Source organism: Pongo abelii, chromosome 20, assembly GCF_028885655.2.
Source record: "Pongo abelii isolate AG06213 chromosome 20, NHGRI_mPonAbe1-v2.0_pri, whole genome shotgun sequence".
Taxonomy (NCBI): domain Eukaryota; kingdom Metazoa; phylum Chordata; class Mammalia; order Primates; family Hominidae; genus Pongo; species Pongo abelii.
This window is the reverse complement of record NC_072005.2, coordinates 49,645,001-49,667,318: the sequence shown is the minus strand read 5'-3', so window position 1 is coordinate 49,667,318 and position 22,318 is coordinate 49,645,001. Positions and strand designations below refer to the sequence as shown.

Below are 22,318 nucleotides of genomic sequence, written 5' to 3'. Positions count from 1 at the left end.
GGGACGCCAGGGTTTGGAAGGTGTTCACGGGAGCCTCTCCCTCCTGGGACCCAGGATTCAGGCTTCTTTCCAGTTAGTTCACTTTCAGGGGGCCCCTCCCGGAGAATGACGCGGAAACACGGGGTTTTCAGGTCAGGACAGGAGAGAGGGAGGGAGGGAACTGACCCCACCCCACTCCTGAGCCCCAGCCTCGCCCTGCCCTGGGAGATCCTTGACCTGCCTCGACCTCCGAACCCTCCGGACCTCCAGCTGCAGCCTCCCCTGTCCCGGTGGCCCAGCTCACAACCTCTCGCTAGACTCCAGACACCCACCTGCCCGCAGCACGCCTCTCACACTCACCTTTCCCACGTCGCACTCCCTCCCTTACGCTCCCCCGTCACGCTGGCCACGCTCTCCCTTCGCACACACCGCACCCCACGACGCCCACGCCCCCACCCTCGCACAGCCTCCAGCAACACCCTGCCACCCTCCCCTCCGCGCAGCGCAAGCACCCTGCGTGCCAGCAACTCCGTACCCTCGGGCGCAGCACCTGGGCCCGCACGCAGCACCCTCACCCAACACCCCCCGTTTCCCGCGCTCACCCAGATCCCCCACCTGCTCCTACGACGCTGTCGCCCTCCCGCGCACCCCTTCCCGCCCTCCTCACCCCTCTCCTCTCCGGCGCTCGCACCCCGCACCGTTCCCCCACCGTGCAGTCCCCCCCATTGTCTCCGGGCCTCTCCTCCGTCTCCCCCTCCCCTCCCCGGCCCCGGCCCCGCCCCGGCCTCGGCGCCCCGCCCCCGGGCGGGCAGGGGGCGGGGCGCGGGGGGCGGGGCGGGCAGCGCGGGCGGTGCAGGTGCCGGGCCGGGAGCGAGCGGCGGCGGCGGCGGCGGCGGCACCATGGGCCGGGCCCGGCGCTTCCAGTGGCCGCTGCTGCTGCTGTGGGCGGCCGCGGCGGGGCCAGGTAGGGTCGGGGGCCGGGATCGGCCGGCCGGGCTGGGGCGGGGGGCGCGCCGTGGTGACAGCCCGGCAGCCTCGGGGCTGCAGAGGCCGAACAATGCGCGCGGGGCCGGGCCGGGCCCCCTCCCCGGGACAAAGCGCAGCGCGGGCCGGGAGCCGGGAGCGACGAGCGGGGGAGGGGGCGCGGGTCCCGGCCGCCGTGCCGCAGCCCCCCCACCCGCGCAGACTGGATCCCGGCGGGGACAAAGGGCCCGAGACCCCCCCCCACACACAAGTCCGCCCTCCCCAGGCCGGTACCGCTGTCCTTCTGTCCAGTCTCTGCGTCTCTCTGTCCGCCCGTCTCTGAATCCCTCCGTCTGGCTCCTCGTCCCCCTACCCTTGTCCTCTGTCCCTCAGTCTCGAAGTCCTGTCCCTCCTTCTGTCTGTCTCCCTCTCTCCTTGCCTCCGTGTTCCTCATCTATTCTTTGTCCCCTACCTCTGTCCCCTGGTCTCTGTCCCCTTTTCCTGGGTCACTCTGTCCCCTCCATCATCCTCTCTATTCTCTTTCCCCCGGATTTCTGCCCTCCCTCTCTGCCCCTATTCTTGGTCCCTGTCTCTGTCTCGCTGTCGCCCTTGTTTTTCTGTCCCCTTTTCTCTGTCCCCTATCTGCCCCATCCCCTTGTCTGTGTCCCCTGTCTTTCTGTCACTCGTTTCTCTAGCCCTTTCTGTCACCTGTCTCTTTCCCCCTTCTCTGTCCCACTATCTCCATCCCTGTTTTTCTGCTGTGCCTCCTCTCTCTACCCTTACAGCCTCCATCCTGGGATCTCCCATTCCCATCCTTCCTTCCTCCCTCTCTCTATCCCTCTGTGCCCCTGGAGAGGAATTCAGTCAGGCAGGGCATTCTAAAGAGCCCTGGAGGGGAACATCTGTGTGCATGTGTGTGGGGAAGTGAGAATGGGGGACCTTGGCATGTAGGCACACACGTGGATTCAGCGAATGCCTCTCCAAACCCTCCTCACCCATTCACACACCCAGGCTTGACTCACAGAGAAGCCCCTGTCCAGGACATCCAGGGAGCCATCCACATACCCTCATCACACACTGTGAGAAGCTGGAGACCCCCAAGGTCGGGTGACCCTGAGACTGGGGACAAGGTCAGGAAATGTCACCCACACACACTGTCACACTGTGTAAGTCTCGAACCTGCCACGGGTCACCCCTCCCTGGTGGATAAGGCCACTTTTGGAAGGAACAGAGGATTGGAAGGTGGCTAGGCAGAAGCAGGAGGGCTGGGTGTTCTGCAGAGATTGGTGAGAGGAGTTGTAACCAGGTGGCATGGGGCTGGCGGCCTGGGCTTAAATCTTGGCTCTTGCCATTTGCCATCGCAGCCAATGGTAAACACCTCCCTCTCTCCAGGCTTCTGTTTCTCTTTCTGTAAAGTGAGGATGTTGAACTCAGTGACCTGAAAGGGAACGCCAGCTCAGACCGTGAAGGGGTTTCTGGCAAGTTGAGTGCAGTTACATGTTCCCCACTCCAGGGTTTGAGGCAAAGCCATCCTCACCTCGGCCAGGGTGAGGGGCAAAGCTGTCCTCTCACTGTCTTTCTTTCTTCTCTAGTCTTCTGTGACTGCTTTAGAACTTGCATCATTACCTCGTTTCTTTACAACAGACACGCCACAATTTCCCAGATAAGAACTTTGGTACCTCAGTGACATTTCCATCAATTTTAATTTATCTTTATTTTTTAGGCTAAACACCAGGCTCATAGAATCCTGGAACTAATGAATCCAGTAAATAAAGAACCTGAGGGTACTTTAGAATGCTGACATCTACAGGATTCTAGAATCCAGAAGGCTTTAGAATCTTGACACCTTTAAAGTTCTAGAACTGTGATGGTGTTAGCATGCTAGCATCTTGACGTCTTAAAAATCTTGACGTCGTGAAATCTTGATGTCTTGGAGTTCCTGGATCTTGACATCTATGACATTTAGAATCCTGACAGCTTAGAATCATCAGACTTTGAATTCTCAGGATCAGAATATAGCTTAAGGTGACCACTCGCCCCGTGCAAAAGCCTTTCTCTGGTGCTTCTGGGAGTTAGGTCTACAGCCCTGTCCCTCGTTTGATTTCTAAGTCACTGCTTCCTGGCACCCTAATCCTCTCTGTAAACTTTCTCTAAAGTAAATAGTATGTGGCTTTTACAAGTAGAAACCGAGTTTGGTGTCATGGGAAGAGCTCCCAGCTGGGAGCTAAGGAACTTGGGTCCAAGCCTTACCCAGGACCCTTTAGTATAATTTTGCATCAGTCCTTGTCCCTCTCTGGGCCTTACTTTCCCCTTCTGTAAAGCATGGGGTAGGAGGCTGTAGCATGTGGTCTTGGAGGGTCCTTCCTGCTCTCCTTTCCATTGGATATTTCTGAGTGGCCTTGGCTACCACATTTTAGGAGGTATCTGTTGTTCCCACATTCCTCTGTTAGTCACTCCTTCCTCTCTCACCTTGCCTAGCCAGCAGGAATCGGGAGAGATGGGGTGCATTTGCGCCATTTTAAAAACATGTTCTCTCTCTCCTGGTTCATTCATCTTCTGAGCATAGCAGAAGAAGATGATGAGATTTATGCCCAAAGAAGAAGGATCCAGGGTGGGCAGAGGAGAGGAAGCCAGAGGGAGGGATGGGTTGCCTGCCCAGGGATGCACCCAGGCAGAAATGGGGACCCGCAGCCAGAAACTGGGTAGAACAGAAAGGAGCAGAGGAAACAGATATCCAATACAAAGAAAGAATAGAGAGGCTGTTAGGAGTTGAGGGGTCTTGTGGAGGGGGCAGTTGTTGGTCCCCAAATAACGTTTCCTTCCCAGGGTGACTCACTTTTTCCTGCTAAAATTCTGACCAGCCACTCTGAGAATAGGGGGACCCTCCCTCCATTGTGAGTCACCCCAAGGAACAGGTTTTGGAGGTTTCTATCACTGACCCCCCCCCCACCCACCCATGAGCCAGGCGCCTGTGTCCCCAGAGCCTGGGGGTGGGGGTCAGGTTCTGCAGTGGATTCCAAGACCTTAGACACAGCAGGGCTGGGGCCTAAGGCTGGGTTAATGTCGTGCGAGCCTGGCCTGTCCCCATCTTGGAGAACACAAAGGCAGCTTTCTCTCTCTGGGAGGGGTGGGGGGTGGCCTGGAGACAGTCAGACCCGCCAGCATCCAATGGCCTGTGGCACCAGAACGGAAGCACCCACTGGTTTCCGCCTGTGCAGACCCCAGGCCCATAGGAAGCAGGCACACAGGCTCCTCCGTGGGCACCCAGTGGGGCAAGGGGCAGGTGCTGAGCCTGGGCTCTTCTGGGAAGGGGGGGTGAATAGAGGGCACTGGGGGTGGAGGTTCGGACAGAGGGAGTTCAGTGCAGGCCTGCACCCTTCCCGGAGCAGGAATTCCTCCCGTACCCCACACCCAGGGAGGACCTCTGGGGGACTCCCCACTCCCTGGCTGGGCCTGAGGCCTGGAATCCAGGGAGTCCCGAATATCCCAGGAATGTGGGGGCCACAGCGGGGACTTTGTGTGTGAGGCTGCTGACTCACCCCTACGCCCCAACCTGATGCCTGAGTCCCCAGATGGGAGGGGACAGAGGGTTGAGGAAAGGCAGGACTGTGGTTCTAGGGGTTGAGGACTGGGGAGTTAGAGTCAAAAGTTTTCAGGAGGGGAGGGGCTGGATCTGATGGAGGAGGGGCTGGGGACCTGGACTCCTGGGTCTGATGGAGGAGGGTCTGGGGGCCTGGACTAATGGGTCTGAAGGAGGAGGGAGCTAGGGTCTTAGACTCCTGGGTCTCAAGGAGGAGGGGGCTGAGGTCTTAGGCTCCTGGGTCCAGGGAGGAGGGGGCTGGGGTCTTAGACTCCTGGGTCCAGGGAGGAGGGGGCTGGGGTCTTAGACTCCTGAGTCTGAGGGAGGAGGGGGCTGGGGTCTTAGACTCCTGAGTCTGAGAGAGGAGGGGGCTGGGTCTTAGACTCCTGGGTCTCAGGGAGAAGGGGCCTGGGGTCTTAGACTCCTGAGTCTGAGGGAGGAGGAGGCTGGGGTCTTAGACTCCTGTTTCTCAGGGAGGAGGGGGCTGGGGTCTTAGACTCCTGGGTTTAAGAGAGGAGAGGACCGAGGGCTGGAACTCCTGTGTCCGGAAGGAAAAGGGGGCTGGGAGTCCACACTCCTAGGTCTTGAGGGAGGAAGGGATGAGGATACAGACTCCTGGGTCCTGAGGGAGGAAGGGGCTGGAGGCGGGGGATTCCACTCCAGGTTTCTGAGGGAGGAGGGGCTGAGACCCTGATGCCTAGGTCCTGCGAATACAGACGCCTTCACAAGGCTGAGCTGGGGAAGAATTGACGCTTTGTGCGAGGATGTTCGGACTCCGCCATTGATGGGGGGCTGAGGGGGGTTCAGTCAGGACGCAGGGATGTACCACCTCCCTAAGGGAGGAAGGGGGAAGGAGGCAGGATGCCAGGAGCCCCCTGGGGAGCGGATACAGAGGGGGTGGTGGTGACCTTCCCGGAACTATGACCTTGAGACTCCCTTGGGTATTCGCTGACTCAGGACCCAGGAAGCGCTGCCCCCACCCTGCTTAATCTCCGTGGAAACATCCACCAGCTGTGTACTCTGGACCCCTGGCTCCTGGGTCCTGAAGGAGGAGGGGGCTGGAGGCCCAGACTCCTGTGTCTAAGCTAGGAGAGGGCTGGGGGCTCTGACTCCTAGGTTTGAAGGAAAGGGCTGCTGACAGCCCAGAATCCTGGGTCCTGGTCGAGAAGGGGGCTAGGGGTCTGGATTTCGGAAACCTGAGAGAGGAGGTGGTTGGGGGCTGAATTCCTGGGTCTAAGGGGGAAAGAAGCCGGGGTTCCAGACTCCTGGAACCTGATGGAGGAGGGGCTGGGGAGCCTAGACTCCTGAGTCCTGGGAGAGGAGGTGGTTGGGGGCTGGATTCCTGGGTGTTACGCATTACCTGCTCCGCCACTCTTTCCCAAACCCTCCCTGTCCCTTTTTCCAAGCACCATCCCCATGACGACTCCTGGCTGTCAACACAGTTTAAAGGGCCAGTGCCTCAGTCCCCAAAGCTCAGCCCCTCTCTGACCAGAAAGTCCCGCCCCCACCACCCCCAACCCCCCAAACAAAAGCTGCTGAGACATTAATATTCCAGGCACAGACACTGTTGGTTACTGACTCCTCAGGAGGGGGAGGGAGTAAAACAAAAGACCCCCACCCTCACCCCATGTGCACCCTCAAGCAGAGAGCAGGGGATAAATTTGGTGGGAGCAGATCCAGAGGAACCTGATGGCTCCCAGGAGATGGTGAGTTTTGCCACTGACTTGCCTGGGACCCGCTAAGCCTCATTCTCCACATCTGTAAAATGGGGGGCTAGCACTGAACCAGCCTTGAGGTCCAGGATCTGTGGATAGGCTTCGAGATGTTTTTAAAAGCACCAGAATGTGCATGCCAGTTTTCACATGCATGGGTATGTTTCCGGAGGTTGCACTAAAACAGCCTTGCAGAGAGGGCTCCCTGAGCTTCAGGCGCAGGGCTCATCCTTACGGGGCAGGCACTGGCATCATTCCCATTTTATAGATGGGGCAACTGAGGCTCAGAAAGGTAAGGTCACTTGCCCACAGGTCACACAGATGGCAAGTGGTTGAGCTGGGATCAACCTAGGTGTTTAAGATGAAAATGATGATGTCACAAAGTTGTCAGGCTGAAATGAGATTCTGTCTGGGCCAGCTGCAGTGGCTCATGCCTATAATCCCAGCACTTTGCTTGAGCCTAGGAGTTCAAGACCAACCTGGGCAAGATATTGAGACTCCCATCTCTAAAAAAAAAAAAAAAAATTTTTTTTTTAAATTAGCTGGGCATGGCTATGCACCTCTGTAGTCTTAGCTAGCCTGAGGTGGGAGGATCGCTTGAGCCCACGTGTTCAAGGTTGCAGTGAGCCATGATTGCACCACTGCACTCTAGCCTGGGTGACAGAGCGAGACCTTATCTCAAAAAAAGAAAAAAGAAAGAAAGAAAGAAAAAGAGAAAGAGAGAGAAAGAAAAAGAAAGAAAAAAAAAAGAGAGAAGAAAGACAAACAGATATCCCATCTGACACATGTAATTCATGTAGCAAGTTCCCCAGACACTTATCAGGTGCCAAGCACTCTTCTGGGTACTAGGGGTGCAACAGTAAACCCAATGGATTATATCCCTGCCTTCCTAGAGTGTACATTCCAGTCGTGGGTGACAAACAGACAGTAAACAAATAAGAAAATGAATGTGATAATCCAGTGAAATCTTCGTAGAAGAAATAAAGCAATGGTGAGGAAATAGCAAGTGTTCTGGGCCAGGCGCAGTGGCTCACGCCTGTAATCCCAGCACTTTGGGAAGCCGAGGCAGGAGGATCCCTTGAGCCCAGGAGTTGGAGATCAGCCTGGGCAACATGGAGAATCTCTGTCTCCACAAAAAGCACAAAAATTAGCCAGGTGTGGTGGGAGGAGCCTATAATCTCAGCTACTTGGGAGGCTGAGGTGGGAGGATGGCTTGAGCCCAGGAGTTTGAGGCTGCAGTGAGCCATGATTGCACCACTGCACTCCAGCCTGGGTGACAGAGCAATACCCTGTCTTTTTTTTTTTTTTTTTTTTTGAGACAGAGTCTCGCTCTGTCACCCAGGTTGGAGTGCAGTGGCTCGATCTCGGCTCACTGCAACCTCTGCCTCCCGGGTTCAAGCAATTCTGCCTCAGCCTCCTGAGTAGCCAGGGCTACCACTACCCGGCTAATTTTTGTATTTTTTTAGTAGAGATGGGGTTTCGCCATGTTGGCCAGGCTAGTCTTGAACTCCTGACCTCAGGTGATCTGCCCGCCTTGGCCTCTCAAAATGCTGGGATTACAGGCGTGAGCCACCGCACCGGGCCTCTTTGTCTCTTAAAAGGGCTGACTTTGTCTCTTAAAAGAAAAGAAAGTGTTCTAAAGGTGAAGGGATGAGCAGTGAGGGAAGGCCTCTCTGAGAAGGTACTGATATTATTTGAGACCCAAATGGGAACAGGAGTCAGCCCTGGGAAGATGGGGGTTGGGAGGTGGGGAGAAGAACATTCCAGGCAGAAGGAAGAAAAGGGAAAAGGCCCTGTGGTGGGAACGAGCTCAGCATGTTTGAGGGACAACAAGGCTAGCGAGCCCAGAGTGAAGTAAGGTCAGCGAGGGGCCAGGCCATATAGCACCTTGAAGTCCCCGGGAAGGGGTCTCTATTTTATTCTACGTGTTACGGGCAGCCCTCAGAGGGTTTTAAGCAGAGAGGTGAATTGATCTGATTTACCTCTTTGAAAAATCCGTCCGGCCACTGGGTGGAGAATGGCCCTGGAGGAGGCAGACAGGGACACAGACAGACCCACAAGTAGGCTCTTGCAGAGTCCGGGTGAGGGATGATGCTGGATGAGAGTGAGGGTAGGAGAGGCAGACAAAGGTGATGAGATCTGGGATATGTCTTGGAGGTAGAATGGACAGATATTGCTGATGGAATGGATATTGGGGATGAGGGAAAGGGAGAGAACTTGAATGATTTCTAGGTTTTTGACCTGAGCAACCAGGTGGATGGTGGTGACATTTATTGAGATTGAGAAAATTGGGGCAGGAAGATATCTGGGGCAAGGATTGGACATGTTAAGCTTGATATTCCAGGAGGTGCTAGATAAACCTCAAACAGTGGCTCAAATACCCAAAGTGCTATAGTTTCAGCTACTCATGAAGCTGAGGCAGGAGGACTGCTTGAGCATAAGAGTTTGAGTCTAGCCTAGGCAACATAGTGAGACCTCATCTCTAAAATAAATTAAAAAAATAAAAATACCCGAAGTGTTACACTCAAACATAAAAGAAGTCCAGAAGTAGGAGTCCAGGGCTGTTAACAGCAGCTCCACATCTTCACCAGAGACTCAGGCACCTTCCAGCTCTTGGTTCCACCATCCCCACTGCTCTTGTCCTCATGGTTCAATATGGCTGCCTAAATTCCATGCATCACACTGCTAGTTCCAGGTGGCACAAAGGTGACTCAGTAGAAAAAGGGTTTGTCCACCTGTTTCAGGAAGTCCTCCCAAAATTGTCACGCAACATTCTGGCTTATATCCAACTGGACAAAATTTTATCAGATGGCTTTACCTTGCTGCAAGGAGACTGAGGAATGCCTTTTTCTGCTGGACATAGTGCAACCATAAAATACAACCAGTGTTCTTTTCTTTTACTGAGGAGAAAGGGAAAAATGGATGTCAGAATAGGAAGCCAGAAGTCTCTCTCCATCCCCCAGAAATAATCTTTTCTACCCCTCAACTTCCAAATTAGGTTACCTACCCTCTTACAGAAAACATAACACTTTTTTTTCTTTTTTTCTTTTTTGAAATGGAGTCTTGCTCTGTCACCCAGGCTGGAGTGCAGTGGCGTGATCTCGGCTCACTGCAACCTCCGCCTCCCAGGTTCAAGAGATTCTCATGCCTCAGCCTCCTGAGTAGCTGGAATTACAGGCGCCCACCACCACGCCCGGCTAATTTTTGTATTTTTAGTACAGACGGGGTTTCACCATGTTGGTCAGGCTGGTCTCAAACTCCTGAACTTGTGATCCGCCCACCTCGGCCTCCCAAAGTGCTGGGATTACAGGTGTGAGCCACTGTGCCCAGCCACATAACACTTTTGATTACAGTGATTGGTTTCTACCTTCCCATAAATCTTAGAGGGCAGGGACCCCATCTAACTCATCTCTGACTACTCAGCCCCTGAAAACCTACGTGATGCTCAGGAAATACTCCTGAATGAATGCAACCCAGCACCTGAATGTAAAAGACATGGATAGTTATCCAGCACTTAAAGACAAATAGCCAGACATAATCATGGCATTTTCCTGCTTCAAAACCTTCACTGGTCCTTAGGATGAAAGCCAATCTCCTAGGTTGGCATTCGAGGCCCATCACAAGCGGATCTCACAACCCCTGCCAATAATGGACACTTAATCCAGACAGCCAGGAGTGGATAGACAGATTCAGGATACAGAATCAGAGATTTGGATGCAGATTTTGGTGCTGCCACTCCTGGCTGTGAACCTGGGCAAGTCATTTCATCTCTGTGGGCCAATTTTCTCACCTATAAAATGGGAATGGAAGCAGGACACAGTAGCTCAAGCCTGTAATCCCAGCACTTTGGGAGGCCAAGGCGGGTGGATCACAAGGTCAGGAGTTCCAGACCAGCCTGGCCAAGATGGTGAAACCCCGTCTTTACTAAAAACACAAAAATTAGCCAAGTGCAGTGGCAGGTGCCTATAATCCCAGCTACTTGGGAGGCTGAGGCAGGAGAATTGCTTGAACCCAGGAGGTGGAGGTTGCAGTGAGCTGAGATCGTACCACTGCACTCTAGCCTGGGCGACAGAGCAAGACAATGTCTCCAAAAAAAAAAAAAAAAAAAAAATGGAAATGGGGGAAAATGAGGATAATAATAGCACAGGCCGGGCACAGTAGCTCATGCCTGTAATCCCAGCACTTTGGGAGGCTGAAGCAGGCAGTTCACTTGAGCTCTCGAGTTCAAGACCAGCCTGGGCAACACGGCGAAACTCCGTCTCTAAAAACATACAAAAATTAGCCAGGTGTGATGGTGTGCACCTGTAGTTCCAGCTACTGGGGAGGCTGAGGTGGGATCACTTGAGCCTGGGAGGCAGACATTGCAGTGAGCTGAGATCATGCCACTGCACTCCAGCCTGACCTTGTCTCAAATTAAAAATAATAATAATAAATGGCCAGGCACGGTGGCTCGCACCTGTAATCCCAGGACTTTGGGAGGCTGAGGCAGGCGGATCACTTGAGGCCAGGAGTTCGAGACCAGCCAGGCCAATATGGCTAAACTCTGTCTCTACTAAAAATAAAAATTAGCCTGGCATGGTGGTGCATGCCTGTAATTCCAGCTACTTGAGAGGCTGAGGCTGAAGAATCGCTTGAACTTGGGAGGTGGAGGTTGCAATGAGCTGAGATCGCACCACTGCACTCCAGCCTGGGCAACAGAGCAAGCCTGTGTCTCAAAATAATAATAATAATAATAATAATAATAATAATAAATAATCATGCCTACCTTACACAGGGATTGTGAAGATTAAAGGTAAGTTATATGGGTAATGCTCTTAGCACAGGGACTAACACTGCAAGTACCTAATAATTGGTAGCTATGGGGGGTTATTGTTATTTTGAAGACAACAGATGATGACATTGATGCTGATGATTAGTCTTGGCTTTCAGCTTTCCTAAATTCTTTTTTCTGATGGTACTAGATTCCCCACCTTGTTTTTCTGATGGATTAATCAGGGTAGGTTAAACGCTGTAACAGACACCCCTGAAATCTCAATGGCTTAACAAAAAGGTATATTTCTTGCTCATATCACAGTCCTATACAGGCGGGTCATGGGGGACAGTCACTTAGAGACCCAGGTTCCTTCTGGCTTGTGATCTTGCCCTCCTCTAGGCTCCTTGGAGTCCTCTCTGTTCAGCCAGTGTGAAGGATTATGAGGGAGATGGGTCAGGCTGCAAGAGGTGTTTCTCTTCCACCTACATCCCATTGGCCAGAATTGGTCACATGGCCCCACCTAACTATAAAGGATGCTGGGAAGTATAGCCTAATTATGTATTGTATCAGTTAACTTTAGCAGTAGAACAGATCACCCACAACTTAAGAGCTTAAAACAACCACCACCTTATTTGTTCATTATTCTGGGGTTCAGCAGTTTGGGCTGTATCAGATGGGCAGATCTTTTATTGGTCTCAACTGGGGTCACTTGTGTGGCTGCTGTCATCTGGTGGGGCAGCTGGGGCTGGATGATCCAGGATGGCCTCACTCACACAGCTGGTAGTTGGTGCTGGCTGCTGGCTGGGCTTCTCTTTCACCATGATTGTTCATCTGCAAAGACACTAGTCTGGGTATCTTCATGCAACAGTCTTAGGGCAGGAGTGGAAGCTACAAGGCCTCTTCAGGCCTAGGCTCAATATCACTTATAGCAAATTCTATTGGTCAAAGCAACTCTCAAGGCTTACCCAGACTAGTAGGGGACAAAGTGCCTTCTCAATGGGAGGAATGGCAAAATCAACTTGCAAAGGGCATGTCCAGGGACAGGAGAATATTACGGCTATCTTTGCAAATGGGCTACAACATGTGCCCAGGTATGAAAGATGAAGCTTGGTGAACACACAGCAGTCTCCCACACCTTGTGAACTCCTGCTTACTCTTTTTTTTTCTTTTTTTTGAGACAGAGTCTCACTCTGTCGCCCAGGCTGGAGTGCAGTGGCTCAATCTCAGCTCACTGCAACTTCCACCTCCCAGGTTCAAGCAATTCCCCTGCCTCAGCCTCCCGAGTAGCTGGGACTACAGGCACGCACCACCACACCCAGCTAATTTTTTTTTTTTTTTTTGTATTTTTAGTAGAGACAGGGTTTCACCATGTTGGCCAGGATGGTCTCTATCTCTTGACTTTGCGATCTGCCCGCCTCGGCCTCTCAAAGTGCTGGGATTATAGGCATGAGCCACCACGCTCGGCCTCCTGCTTAGTCTTTAAGATCCAGATCCAATGGAGCTTTCTTGCAGAGCCCTCTCTGGCTACCCATCTCTCTAGGCAGTTCTATAATAGTCTCCCCTTGCTCTGGGTTCCTAGTGTGCCCTGTGCTGCCCTCATTAGAGCATATTTTACTAAATCTTGACTGCAGCTCTTTTAGAGTAGGGAGCAGATTTCCTCCCTGTCCTGGACTCTAGCCTGCAGGAAATGTTCAGTGCAATGGAATGAATGAGGGGAAAGAGAGGGATTGGAGGTTTGCATGGGGAAGAGGGAGAAAGAAAAAATTGAATTGCAGCTCTCAGTAAGTCTTCTATCCTATCTCTTTGTCTAATCGTCCAGGGGCAGGACAGGAAGTACAGACAGAGAACGTGACAGTGGCTGAGGGTGGGGTGGCTGAGATCACCTGCCGTCTGCACCAGTATGATGGGTCCATAGTTGTCATCCAGAACCCAGCCCGGCAGACCCTCTTCTTCAATGGCACCCGTGGTGAGTGCTGGGGACCAGACTCCTGAGTCTTAAAGGAAGAGAGGGCTGGGGCCCAGACTCCCATGTCCTGAAAGAGGACACACCTGAGAGTTTGGTCTCCTGGGTCTCGGAGAAGAAAGGGCTGGGGTCCTGGACTGCTGGTCCTGCAGGCAGGAGGACTTGAATAATGCTGGGTCCTCAAGGGAGTAAATAGTTGGATACCTCAGACTCATAGGTATGGCTGGAGAAAAGAGGCAGAGGGCTGGCCTCGAAGCTCCAGTCGGATGGGTGGGACTTGTGAGGCCAGGACTCCCGAAATTCACACCTTCCCCCTCACTCTCTCTAGCCTTGAAGGATGAGCGTTTCCAGCTTGAGGAGTTCTCCCCACGCCGGGTGCGGATCCGGCTCTCAGATGCCCGCCTGGAGGACGAGGGGGGCTATTTCTGCCAGCTCTACACAGAAGACACCCACCACCAGATTGCCACGCTCACGGTACTAGGTAACGCCCTCCCCCTTGTCGGACGCATCCTCTCCTCCTTTCTTCTCTGCTTCTCTCTTCTCCTGAGACTTTCAGACCATGGCTATTTTTAACATCCTGGATGGGCATCTGGCTCCTGACCTCTCCCCTTTGACCCCTGCCACCTGGGACCCTGGTTCCCTATGGTCGCTGGGAACCGGCAGCTTGATCGCTTTGAGCCCACGTTCGTGCCTTCTTTAACCCCTTACTTCCCTTCTCCCTGCGGCAGTGGCCCCAGAGAATCCTGTGGTGGAGGTCCGGGAGCAGGCGGTAGAGGGCGGCGAGGTGGAGCTCAGCTGCCTCGTTCCACGGTCCCGTCCGGCTGCCACCCTGCGCTGGTACCGGGACCGCAAAGAGCTGAAAGGTACCCTGGGCCGAGTGCTGACAAGGGGTGGGGAGGAGGTGGGACTTAGGAGAGGCTGTTTATATGTAGAGAGGAGCCACAGGTTTTCATAGACACTGGACATTCAATATGTAGTGGTTGATGTCGAGCGCGGTGGCTCACGCCTGTAGTCCTAGCACTTTGGGAGGCTGAGATGGGAAGATTGCTTGAGGTCAGGAGTTCAACCTGGCCAACATTGTGAGACCCCGTCTCTATTATACATTTATGTTTTTATATATATAGCAATTAAATGGATTGATAGACGAGAAAGCATGAGCGTGAAAGAGGGAAGAGCTTTGGGAGGAGGCATGTGGGCTTGGTTAGGGGAGGGGCGTAGCTTGGAGGACAAGAGGCGGGGCCTGTGGGTAAGGGGTGGAGCTTGGCAAATAGCCAGCTTTGGGGTTGGCTCGTGTGGGTGGATGGAGCCGGAATTGTGGCCTGACAGTGTCTGACCGGGGTGTGGCAGGAGTGAGCAGCAGCCAGGAAAATGGCAAGGTCTGGAGCGTGGCAAGCACAGTGCGGTTTCGTGTAGACCGTAAGGACGACGGTGGTATAATCATCTGCGAGGCACAGAACCAGGCGCTGCCCTCTGGACACAGCAAGCAGACGCAGTACGTGCTGGATGTGCAGTGTAAGTGACCGGCGGGCCGGGACCCAAGGGATCCCAACGCCAGCCACCCGCACCCGGGAGGGTCCCCCTTGTCCTGCGTGATGGCTTGGAAACTACTCTCTCTTCTTACTTTTGCCTAACAGACTCCCCCACGGCCCGGATTCATGCCTCCCAAGCTGTGGTGAGGGAGGGAGACACGCTGGTGTTGACGTGTGCTGTCACGGGGAACCCCAGGTGAGCTCTGGGGGCCTCCTGTGTCCTCAGGAGGAGAAAGCTAGGGACCCGGAAGAACAGGGACCAGGGACTTGGACTCCTGGGTCCTAAGGAGGAGAGAGCTGAGGACCTGGACAAACAGGGAGCTAGGACCTGGATTCCTGGGTCCTGAGGAGGAGAGAGCTGGGGACCTGGACGAATAGGGATCTGGGACCTGGACTCCTGGATCCTGAGGGAGGAGGAATCTGGAGGCTCAGACTCCCCAATACTGAAACTGTGCAGCCTCGGACTCCTGGTTGCTGAGGATGGAATGGCGTGGGAGGGCTAGAATTATTATTATTATTTTTTTTTAATTGTAGTGACGGGGTCTCCCTGTGTTGCCCAGGCTGGTCTGGAACTGCTGGCCTTAAGCAATCCTCCCGTCTCAGCCTCCTAAAGTGCTGGGATTGTAGGCATAAGCCACCATGTTCCGCCTAGGCTAGAATTCCTGAGACCTTGGTGATGGGTGGAAGTAGGCCCAGGACTGTTGGTTTTCCAGAAAGGAAAGAGATAGCAGGAAGCTTCTTATTTGGAGGTCCCTGCGTGATGAAAGTTGCATGTCTAGATTCTTGACAAGTCAGAATTGGGTGCTGGCACCTGGGTTCCTAACTCTCACTATACTTTATCCCCACCCAGGCCAAACCAGATCCGCTGGAACCGCGGGAATGAGTCTTTGCCGGAGAGGGCGGAGGCCGTGGGAGAGACGCTCACGCTGCCGGGCCTGGTATCCGCGGATAACGGCACCTATACTTGCGAGGCGTCCAATAAGCACGGCCATGCGAGGGCGCTCTACGTACTCGTGGTCTACGGTGAGAGCAGGCTGCGGCCGACTGCGGGCAGGGCTCAGGGCGGGGGCGGGGCGCCAGGGGGCGGGGGCGGGGCTTGAGCAAAGAGGCCACGTAACTCAGGGGTTCGGCAGCCAACAGAGTTCTTGTTGTTTTGGGACCAGACTGGCCCGCGGGGCTCAAATTCGGTTTCGCTGCATCCTATTGCAGTAACCGAACCTGTCTGCGCCTCAGTTTACCCATCAGTAAAGTGGAAATAAACAATAGCACCTATATAACAAGGCTGTTGTGAAGATTATGTGAGCTAAATATGTAAAGTGGTTGGAATGAGCTCTAGCACACCGCTGTTCTGTGTTTAGCTCTATGACGGTGGGGCAGAAATTTTGGAAGTAGTTGGGCCCAGCACTTTAAATACTTGGAGCATTTTAGACAAGGTGGGAAGGGACTTGGACCTGTTTCTTGGACTCTGTTTCTTAGTGGAGGAAGAAACTTGAGTCAAAAGAAAAGGGATGGCTGGGTGCGGTCGCTCACGCCTCTAATCCCAGTACTTTGGGAGGCCTAGGCCGGAGGATCGCTTGAGCCCAGGAGTTTAAGACCAGCCTGGGCCACATAGCGAGACCCCCGTCTCTGCAAAAGAAAACAAGAAAAAGAAAAGGAAAATGTAACATGACTCAGGGGAGGGGTCGGGCAGTGTACACACCAACAAGCATCTGGAAAGAGAAGAGACTACAAGGTGGCAGTAATTTTTGAGGGGTGCGGCACATAAAAGGGCGCGGTTAGACGTGTGCAGAATGGCTTAAAAGCTTGGCAGCGATGGGGCCAGACCGGGACCGTCCTCTGATGACCTGGTCCTGTGCCCTGTCCCTCTGGCAGACCCTGGTGCGGTGGTAGAGGCTCAGACGTCGGTTCCCTATGCCATTGTGGGCGGCATCCTGGCGCTACTGGTGTTTCTGATCATATGTGTGCTAGTGGGCATGGTCTGGTGCTCGGTACGGCAGAAGGGTGAGTGGGACGGGGCCTGGACTCTACGGTTGGTTGGTTGTAGGGCTCGGAAAGAGGCGGGGCCTAGAGCCAGGGTAACGAGAGGGCGGAGCCTAGGCTCTGGATTCCAAATCCCGCTGCACCTGGGGCCGAGATGACAAAGGGGGTTGGGGCTTTCGGCACAATACTCGAAAAGGGGTAGAATTTAGAAGCTGAATTAAAAGCATAGATTTGCGGGTGGGCGCGGTGGCTCATGCCTGTAATCCCAGCACTTTGGGAGGCCAAGGCGGGTAAAGCACTTGAGAAGCCAGGAGTTCGAGACCAGCCTGGGCACCATGGCGAAGCCCCTTTTCTACTAAAAATACAAAAAATTAGGGAAAAAAAGAGCATGGATTTGAATAAAACAATTTATTTTCCTAATTGCTGAATTCGCTGGGAGCAGGGCAAGGAAATACCTCCAAGAGAAGGGATAAGGGTGGCACTTTCGGTGAGCTTTTGGAGTCTTCCTAATTCTGCTTTTACCTTTCTCTGCCTCTCCCTGTGTGTTCCGTTTCTCCCTCTTCCTTTGCCTGGCATGTGTCTTGTCTGTCTCCCTCTTCCCCTATATTTCTGTCCAACTCCTGGGTCCACAAATATGTCCCCCCTGCCCCGGGGGTCTGTCACCCCCTCAGGTTCCTATCTGACCCACGAAGCCAGTGGCTTGGATGAACAGGGAGAAGCAAGAGAAGCCTTCCTCAACGGCAGCGACGGACACAAGAGGAAAGAGGAATTCTTCATCTGACCCTTTCCCCACCCCAGGCCTAGGCCTGGGCCTGGGCTGGGGTCCCCCCCACTGCCAGCTGCAAGGAACCAGCAAAGACATTTACCAGAGTCTGGGATGGTGGGCTTCTCCCCCCACCACTAACACCTCAGACACTTGGGCAGGGATGGGGGTGTTGGATGCCTGGATCTCTGCAAGGGCCAGAAGTGAGGGCCCAGAGGTCTGGGTCCCCCAGGGGGCAGGGGCCAAAGGTCCAGACCCCCCAAGTCCAGTGAGGGCAGTAGGGATTGGGTTGGGGGAAGATAACTGGGGGAAGGCCAGGGCCCCTAGGCTACAAAACCAGGTCTTGTGGGGAGGGGGTCAGTTTCTGGGAAGGGTGGGGTGGGCAGGGAAGGGGAACACAGATTTCTTTGGGGGTCCTAGACCCCATGCCAGCCATTGTAAGAGTTCCACAGAGCTCTGGGCACTTCTTTGCAAAGCCATGTTTGCACGGTGGGGGGATGGGTGGGGGGAGGGCGTGGAAATAGGGATTCTGTGTCTTTGTGTCATAACTCTGATGGGGGCAGTGAGGGAGACAGCCCCAACCCTTTTCTCCAATCCCCCTTCCCCAGGTTCCTGGGCTCCGCTTCTCTCTACCCTCTCCCCCAACGTCTGTCCCATCCATATTTGTCTCTCTGTCCACCCACTCCTGGGGGGGCCTTCCCCATCTCTCCTCCAGGCCCCCCGGGGAGGGGGAAAGGAGTTTGGGGAGGATTCGTGGTCTTTATGGTTTTATATATAATATATTAAAAAATCAAAAGTCTGTATGAAAATATCAGATTGCACCCCCCTCTCCCCATTCCTGGCTTTTGCCCCCTTTTTCTTGTTAAAAAACAAAAAACAAAAAACAAAAAACCACACACACATTTTGTACGGGGCGGGGAGGGGAATGGGGAGGGGGTTTGGCAATCTCACTAACCACCATTAAACTGAGGAGAGAACAAGTGTTTGGGGTGGCTGTGTGTCTGTCCTGCTGTCAAGGGCTGTACCATTGGGAGGGGAACTAAGGGAGAGGGGAGGGAGGAGTGTGATGGTTGCTCGTGGACAGTATAGGCCAGAAGGTCCTGACCTCACTGAGGGTACCTCGACCTCCCCAGAAACCTGGGTTTGGCCACTTCTTCAGCCAAATAGTCAGTCTTGTCTTTTTGATAGCGACTGAGCTACCCCATCCCATGGCCGGGACCCTTACCCTGGCTTCCCCCTACCCCAGACATTAGTCTCCAAGGGAACTTTGAATTAAAGTTAAACTCTCAAAACCTTTGCCTAGCTCCCCATCACCTCTAGACCAAGTCAAAGCTCTTTAGTCTGGCATCCCAGGCCTCTCATTCATTCATGTACATTTTAGATGTATTATTCTAACTTTAAAAAATAACCTCTTACGATGTGCCAGGTGCTGCTCAAAGTTCTAGAGTCCATGGTGAATAAAACAGGCAAATGTTAGGTGTTAAAGACAGCGCTACACTAATCTGAAATCTGATCCTGCTCTAAGCACTGAGAACCCAAAGTGAAAAAGGGCGACTCCATTCTTAGCCTCACGAAGGTTTCATGAGGAAAACACTCAAAACAAGGAAGCAAAGAAAGTTCAGATTGTGATAAGAACTATTAATATAAATGCAGAGTATGGTGATGTGGTGTGCCATTGTCATTATGGAAAACTTCAAACCCACAGGAGTAGACAGGACAATAACGTCCCAGGTACTCTTTTTTTTTTTTTTTGAGATGAAGTCTCGCTCTGTCGCCCAGGCTGGAGTGCAGTGGCGCGATCTCGGCTCACTGCAAGCTCCGCCTCCCGTGTTCACGCCATTCTCCTGCCTCAGCCTCCCAAGTAGCTGGGACTACAGGCGCCTGCCACCACGCCCGGCTAATTTTTTTTTTTTTTTTTTTGTATTTTTAGTAGAAATGGTCTAGGATGGCCAGGATGGTCTCGATCTCCTGACGTGATCCGCCCGCCTCAGCCTCCCAAAGTGCTGGGATTACAGGCATGAGCCACCGTAATCCCAGCTGGGATTACAGGCGAGACCCAGAGTCTCACTGGGTGGCCCAGGCTGGAGTGCAGTGGCTCAATCTCGACTCAATGCAACCTCTGCCTCCAGGGTTCAAGTGATCTTCGTGCCTCAGCCTCCCAAGTAGCAGGGATTACAGGCACCCCCCATAACCCCTGGCTAATTTTTGTACTTTTAATAGAGGCAGGGTTTCACCATGTTGCCCAGGCTGGTCTCAAGCTCCTGACCTCAGGTGATACACCCGCCTCGGCCTCCCAAAGTGCTGGGAATTACGGGCGTGAGCCACCGCGCCCAGCCCCATGTACTCTTCATGCCAGTTACAACCACCACCAACTCATGGCCAATCCCGATTTATCCATAACTCCAGTCAAATGTGGAAGTGCTATTATGGACAGATCAGGAAAAGCCTCTCAGATTGACATCTGTACCAAGATATGAATGGTGAGCACAAGAGTAGGTATTCAAAGGTCAGAGGGAAAAGCATTTTCAGGCGGAGGGAACGGCAAGAGCAAAGGCCCGAGATGGTAAAGAGAGTTTGGGGTAAGATGGAACTGGACAGAAGTGGAGGGAGGAGGAAGTAGGTGGGGTCAGAAAGATAAGCACGGCCAGACCAGATGTATAGCCCCTCAGGCCATGATAGAGATTTTTGGATTTTTTTTTCCTAATGGGATCCCTTTGGGGGAGTTTTAAGCCAGAATGTGACAAAGTCACTTACAGAAGACTGGAATGTAGTCACAGTTGAACTCTAACATCGTCTATAGGACCATTTCCCGTCTCCAGTTCGGTTCTAGGCATACTAAGCTGCTCTTGCTTCCTCAATCAAAACATGCGCTTCTGTTTTTTTTTGGCCTCTGGGCCTTGGCGTTTGCTGTTCATTCTGCCAGACCCATTCCCATTCTAGTTGGCTCCTATTCGTACTTGGCTTAAGGATCACCACCTCCTGGAAGCCCTTCTAGAACCATAGGCCGGGGCAAGTGCCTCTTAGGCTCCCACAACCCGCTGTGTTCCTCACTCCAGGTCTGACCTTCTGGGAAACAGTTGTCTAATTAGGTGTGTATCTCCTTCGACTGGGATGCCGTGAGTACAGGAGTATGGTTCACTGCAGAAACCATAGAATCCCCCAGCATGGGGCCTGACACCTAGGAGATCAATAAACCTTTATCCTGGTTGGGAGGGGTCCTGGCCCTTGTGCCCTCTCTTAGGATGCAAACTGATCCCCAACGAAGACAAGGATACCCACTTCGCGTTAGTGTGCAGTCCCTGTGCGCATGCGCTTTGCTCAGGTTGCCCCAGCCATATGCTAATCACTGCGCTCAGGAGCAAGGCCCCTCCGGGGAACATGCAAATCACTCCTTCCAGTGCGGGAGGCCTTTCATTGTCCCGCGCTAGGATTATGCAAATAAGCAGGCCTCGGGCCCAGGATCCAGTCCGAACTAGCGCCCTCCACCCCGCAGCACATCCCAGTTTTATAAGGCGCGTTCCCGCCCCGCACACGCACACGCACGCGCGAACCCTTCAGCTTCTTGTTCCTTCGGGCCGCGGACTGTACCAAGTAAACCCAGGCAGCGAGGGGCAAAGCACGGCGCCCCCCGCGCGGGTCTCGTCGACGGCCCGACGCGCATAGCCCCTCTTTCCACAGCGCTACAGGACTAGTCCGTCTCGCCGCGCAAGCGCCCTAGGCTCTTCACGCCCCCTGCGCGCTCTCCTACCCTAATTGCGACGCAGGCGCAGAGGCTGGGCGTGCAGCCGCCGCCGCAGAGCCGGAGCGGGGGCCGCCGGCGCCGGTGAGTGTCCCGGGCAGGGGTGCGCGGGGCATGCCGGGAAGCGGGCGCTACGGCCCCGCTGCATGATGGGAGCGACGACTCCCGTCACCGGGGAGCCGGCAGTCTGGGGCCGTGGTGACCCGAGGGCTTCTTTTTCTCCCCCTACGCGTCTGTGCCGCCCTGGGGCATCCTGGGAGAACCGAGCGCTCCGCCTTGAAGCGCTGTGGTAGTTGGTCCGCTAGTCGTAGGCCTGGTGCATCCTGGGAAAGAGTGTCCCAGATCCTTGTCGAGACCGGTTCCTTTTATCCCACACCTGCCGCTGACCGTCCTGGAGGCTTGGAGCGCTTCCACATGGGGAGTCTGGGAAGGTGGTCGCTATAGGCCTAAGGCATCCTGGGAAGAACTGCCACAAGGAATTGTGGGAACTGGCCCTTATTGTCCCGTAGTGGAAGGTTTTGCCCTGGTCTCTTTGCTCGAGCATTGGAACGAGTGCCTATTGTGTTCACGCGGGGCATCTTGGGAATTGGCTGCTATAGGCCCAGGGCATTGTGGGGTCTCCAGCACTGTGTTTGCCTTTCAGTTTGGCTGCCATAGGCGTGGTAGGAGTGGGACTTGTGAACCAAGGGATGGCCCTACCTGACTTCTGGAATACTCTGGAAGGGGCCTTGTGTGACGTGGGCTTGGAAAAGTGTAGGCTGATGGGCATTGTCTCCTGGTAACTTCATGGAACGTCTTGATTGCCCCAGGTGTATGGTTGCCATATAAAATATACAATGTCTAGTTAAATTTGAATTTCAGATAAACAATTATATCCAAAAGATACAACCTTTTAGACAAGTATGTCCCAAATATCACATGGAACATAGCTATATTAAGTAATTCTTTGGACTAGTTGCAGTGGCTTATGCCTGTGATACCAATACTTTGGGAGGCTGAGGCAGGAGGATCGCTTGAGACCAGGAGTTCAAGACCAGCCTGGGCAACATAGTGAGACCCCCATCTCTACAAAAAAAAAATAATGTAAAAATTAAGCCTGGCGTGGTGGCGCACACCTGTAGTCCCAGCTACTCTGCTAGGGGCGAGTAGGGTACCTTGAGCACAGGAGTTTGAGGTTACAGTGAGCTAACCTCCCAACCTGGTTATGGGGAGTACATGAGTTAAGGCCTGGAAGCCCCTTTCCTACAGATCACCCTACTGCACTCCAGCCTGGGCAACTGAGCGAGACCCTGTCTCTTAAAAAATATCAATAAGTAGGCTGGGCGCGGTGGCTCACGCCTGTAATCCCAGCACTTTG

The 22,318-nt window shown here is 53.8% G+C and overlaps 1 protein-coding gene and 1 long non-coding RNA gene across 3 annotated transcripts in view; one reads left to right on the top strand and one right to left on the bottom strand.

Annotated features, from left to right (window-relative positions):
• The first annotated feature begins 820 nt into the window (after positions 1-820).
• On the top strand, positions 821-18,159 carry CADM4 (cell adhesion molecule 4). 2 transcript variants are annotated; one of them, XM_024236698.2, is made up of 9 exons: positions 821-943; positions 12,807-12,953; positions 13,279-13,431; positions 13,679-13,813; positions 14,298-14,462; positions 14,585-14,675; positions 15,330-15,502; positions 16,352-16,480; positions 17,131-18,159. In XM_024236698.2, the coding sequence occupies exons 1-9, from the start codon at positions 880-882 to the stop codon at positions 17,238-17,240; spliced, it is 1,167 nt and encodes a 388-aa protein (XP_024092466.1). In that variant the 5' UTR covers positions 821-879; the 3' UTR covers positions 17,241-18,159. The 2 variants fall into 2 exon arrangements, with proteins under 2 accessions (XP_024092466.1, XP_054396564.1); XM_054540589.1 differs by lacking the exon at positions 16,352-16,480 and having other exon boundaries at positions 830-943.
• The window catches only part of LOC134760650 (uncharacterized), a 15,771-nt gene continuing 233 nt past the window's right edge, over positions 6,781-22,318 (bottom strand). The window contains exons 1-3 of the long non-coding RNA XR_010138497.1: positions 20,971-22,318; positions 11,615-11,818; positions 6,781-9,134 (exon numbers count right to left, since the gene is read on the bottom strand). The exon at positions 20,971-22,318 is cut by the window's right edge and continues 233 nt beyond it. This is a non-coding gene — a long non-coding RNA (uncharacterized LOC134760650). The remainder of the gene's footprint in view (positions 9,135-11,614; positions 11,819-20,970) is intronic.

Bases quoted from the DNA above. Each gene is read 5' to 3' on its own strand.
- CADM4 (XM_024236698.2), top strand. From the start codon at position 880: ATGGGCCGGGCCCGGCGCTTCCAGTGGCCGCTGCTGCTGCTGTGGGCG. The intron at 12,954-13,278 runs GTGAGTGCTGGG...CACTCTCTCTAG, and splicing joins CTTCTTCAATGGCACCCGTG to CCTTGAAGGATGAGCGTTTC. The intron at 15,503-16,351 runs GTGAGAGCAGGC...TCCCTCTGGCAG, and splicing joins CTACGTACTCGTGGTCTACG to ACCCTGGTGCGGTGGTAGAG.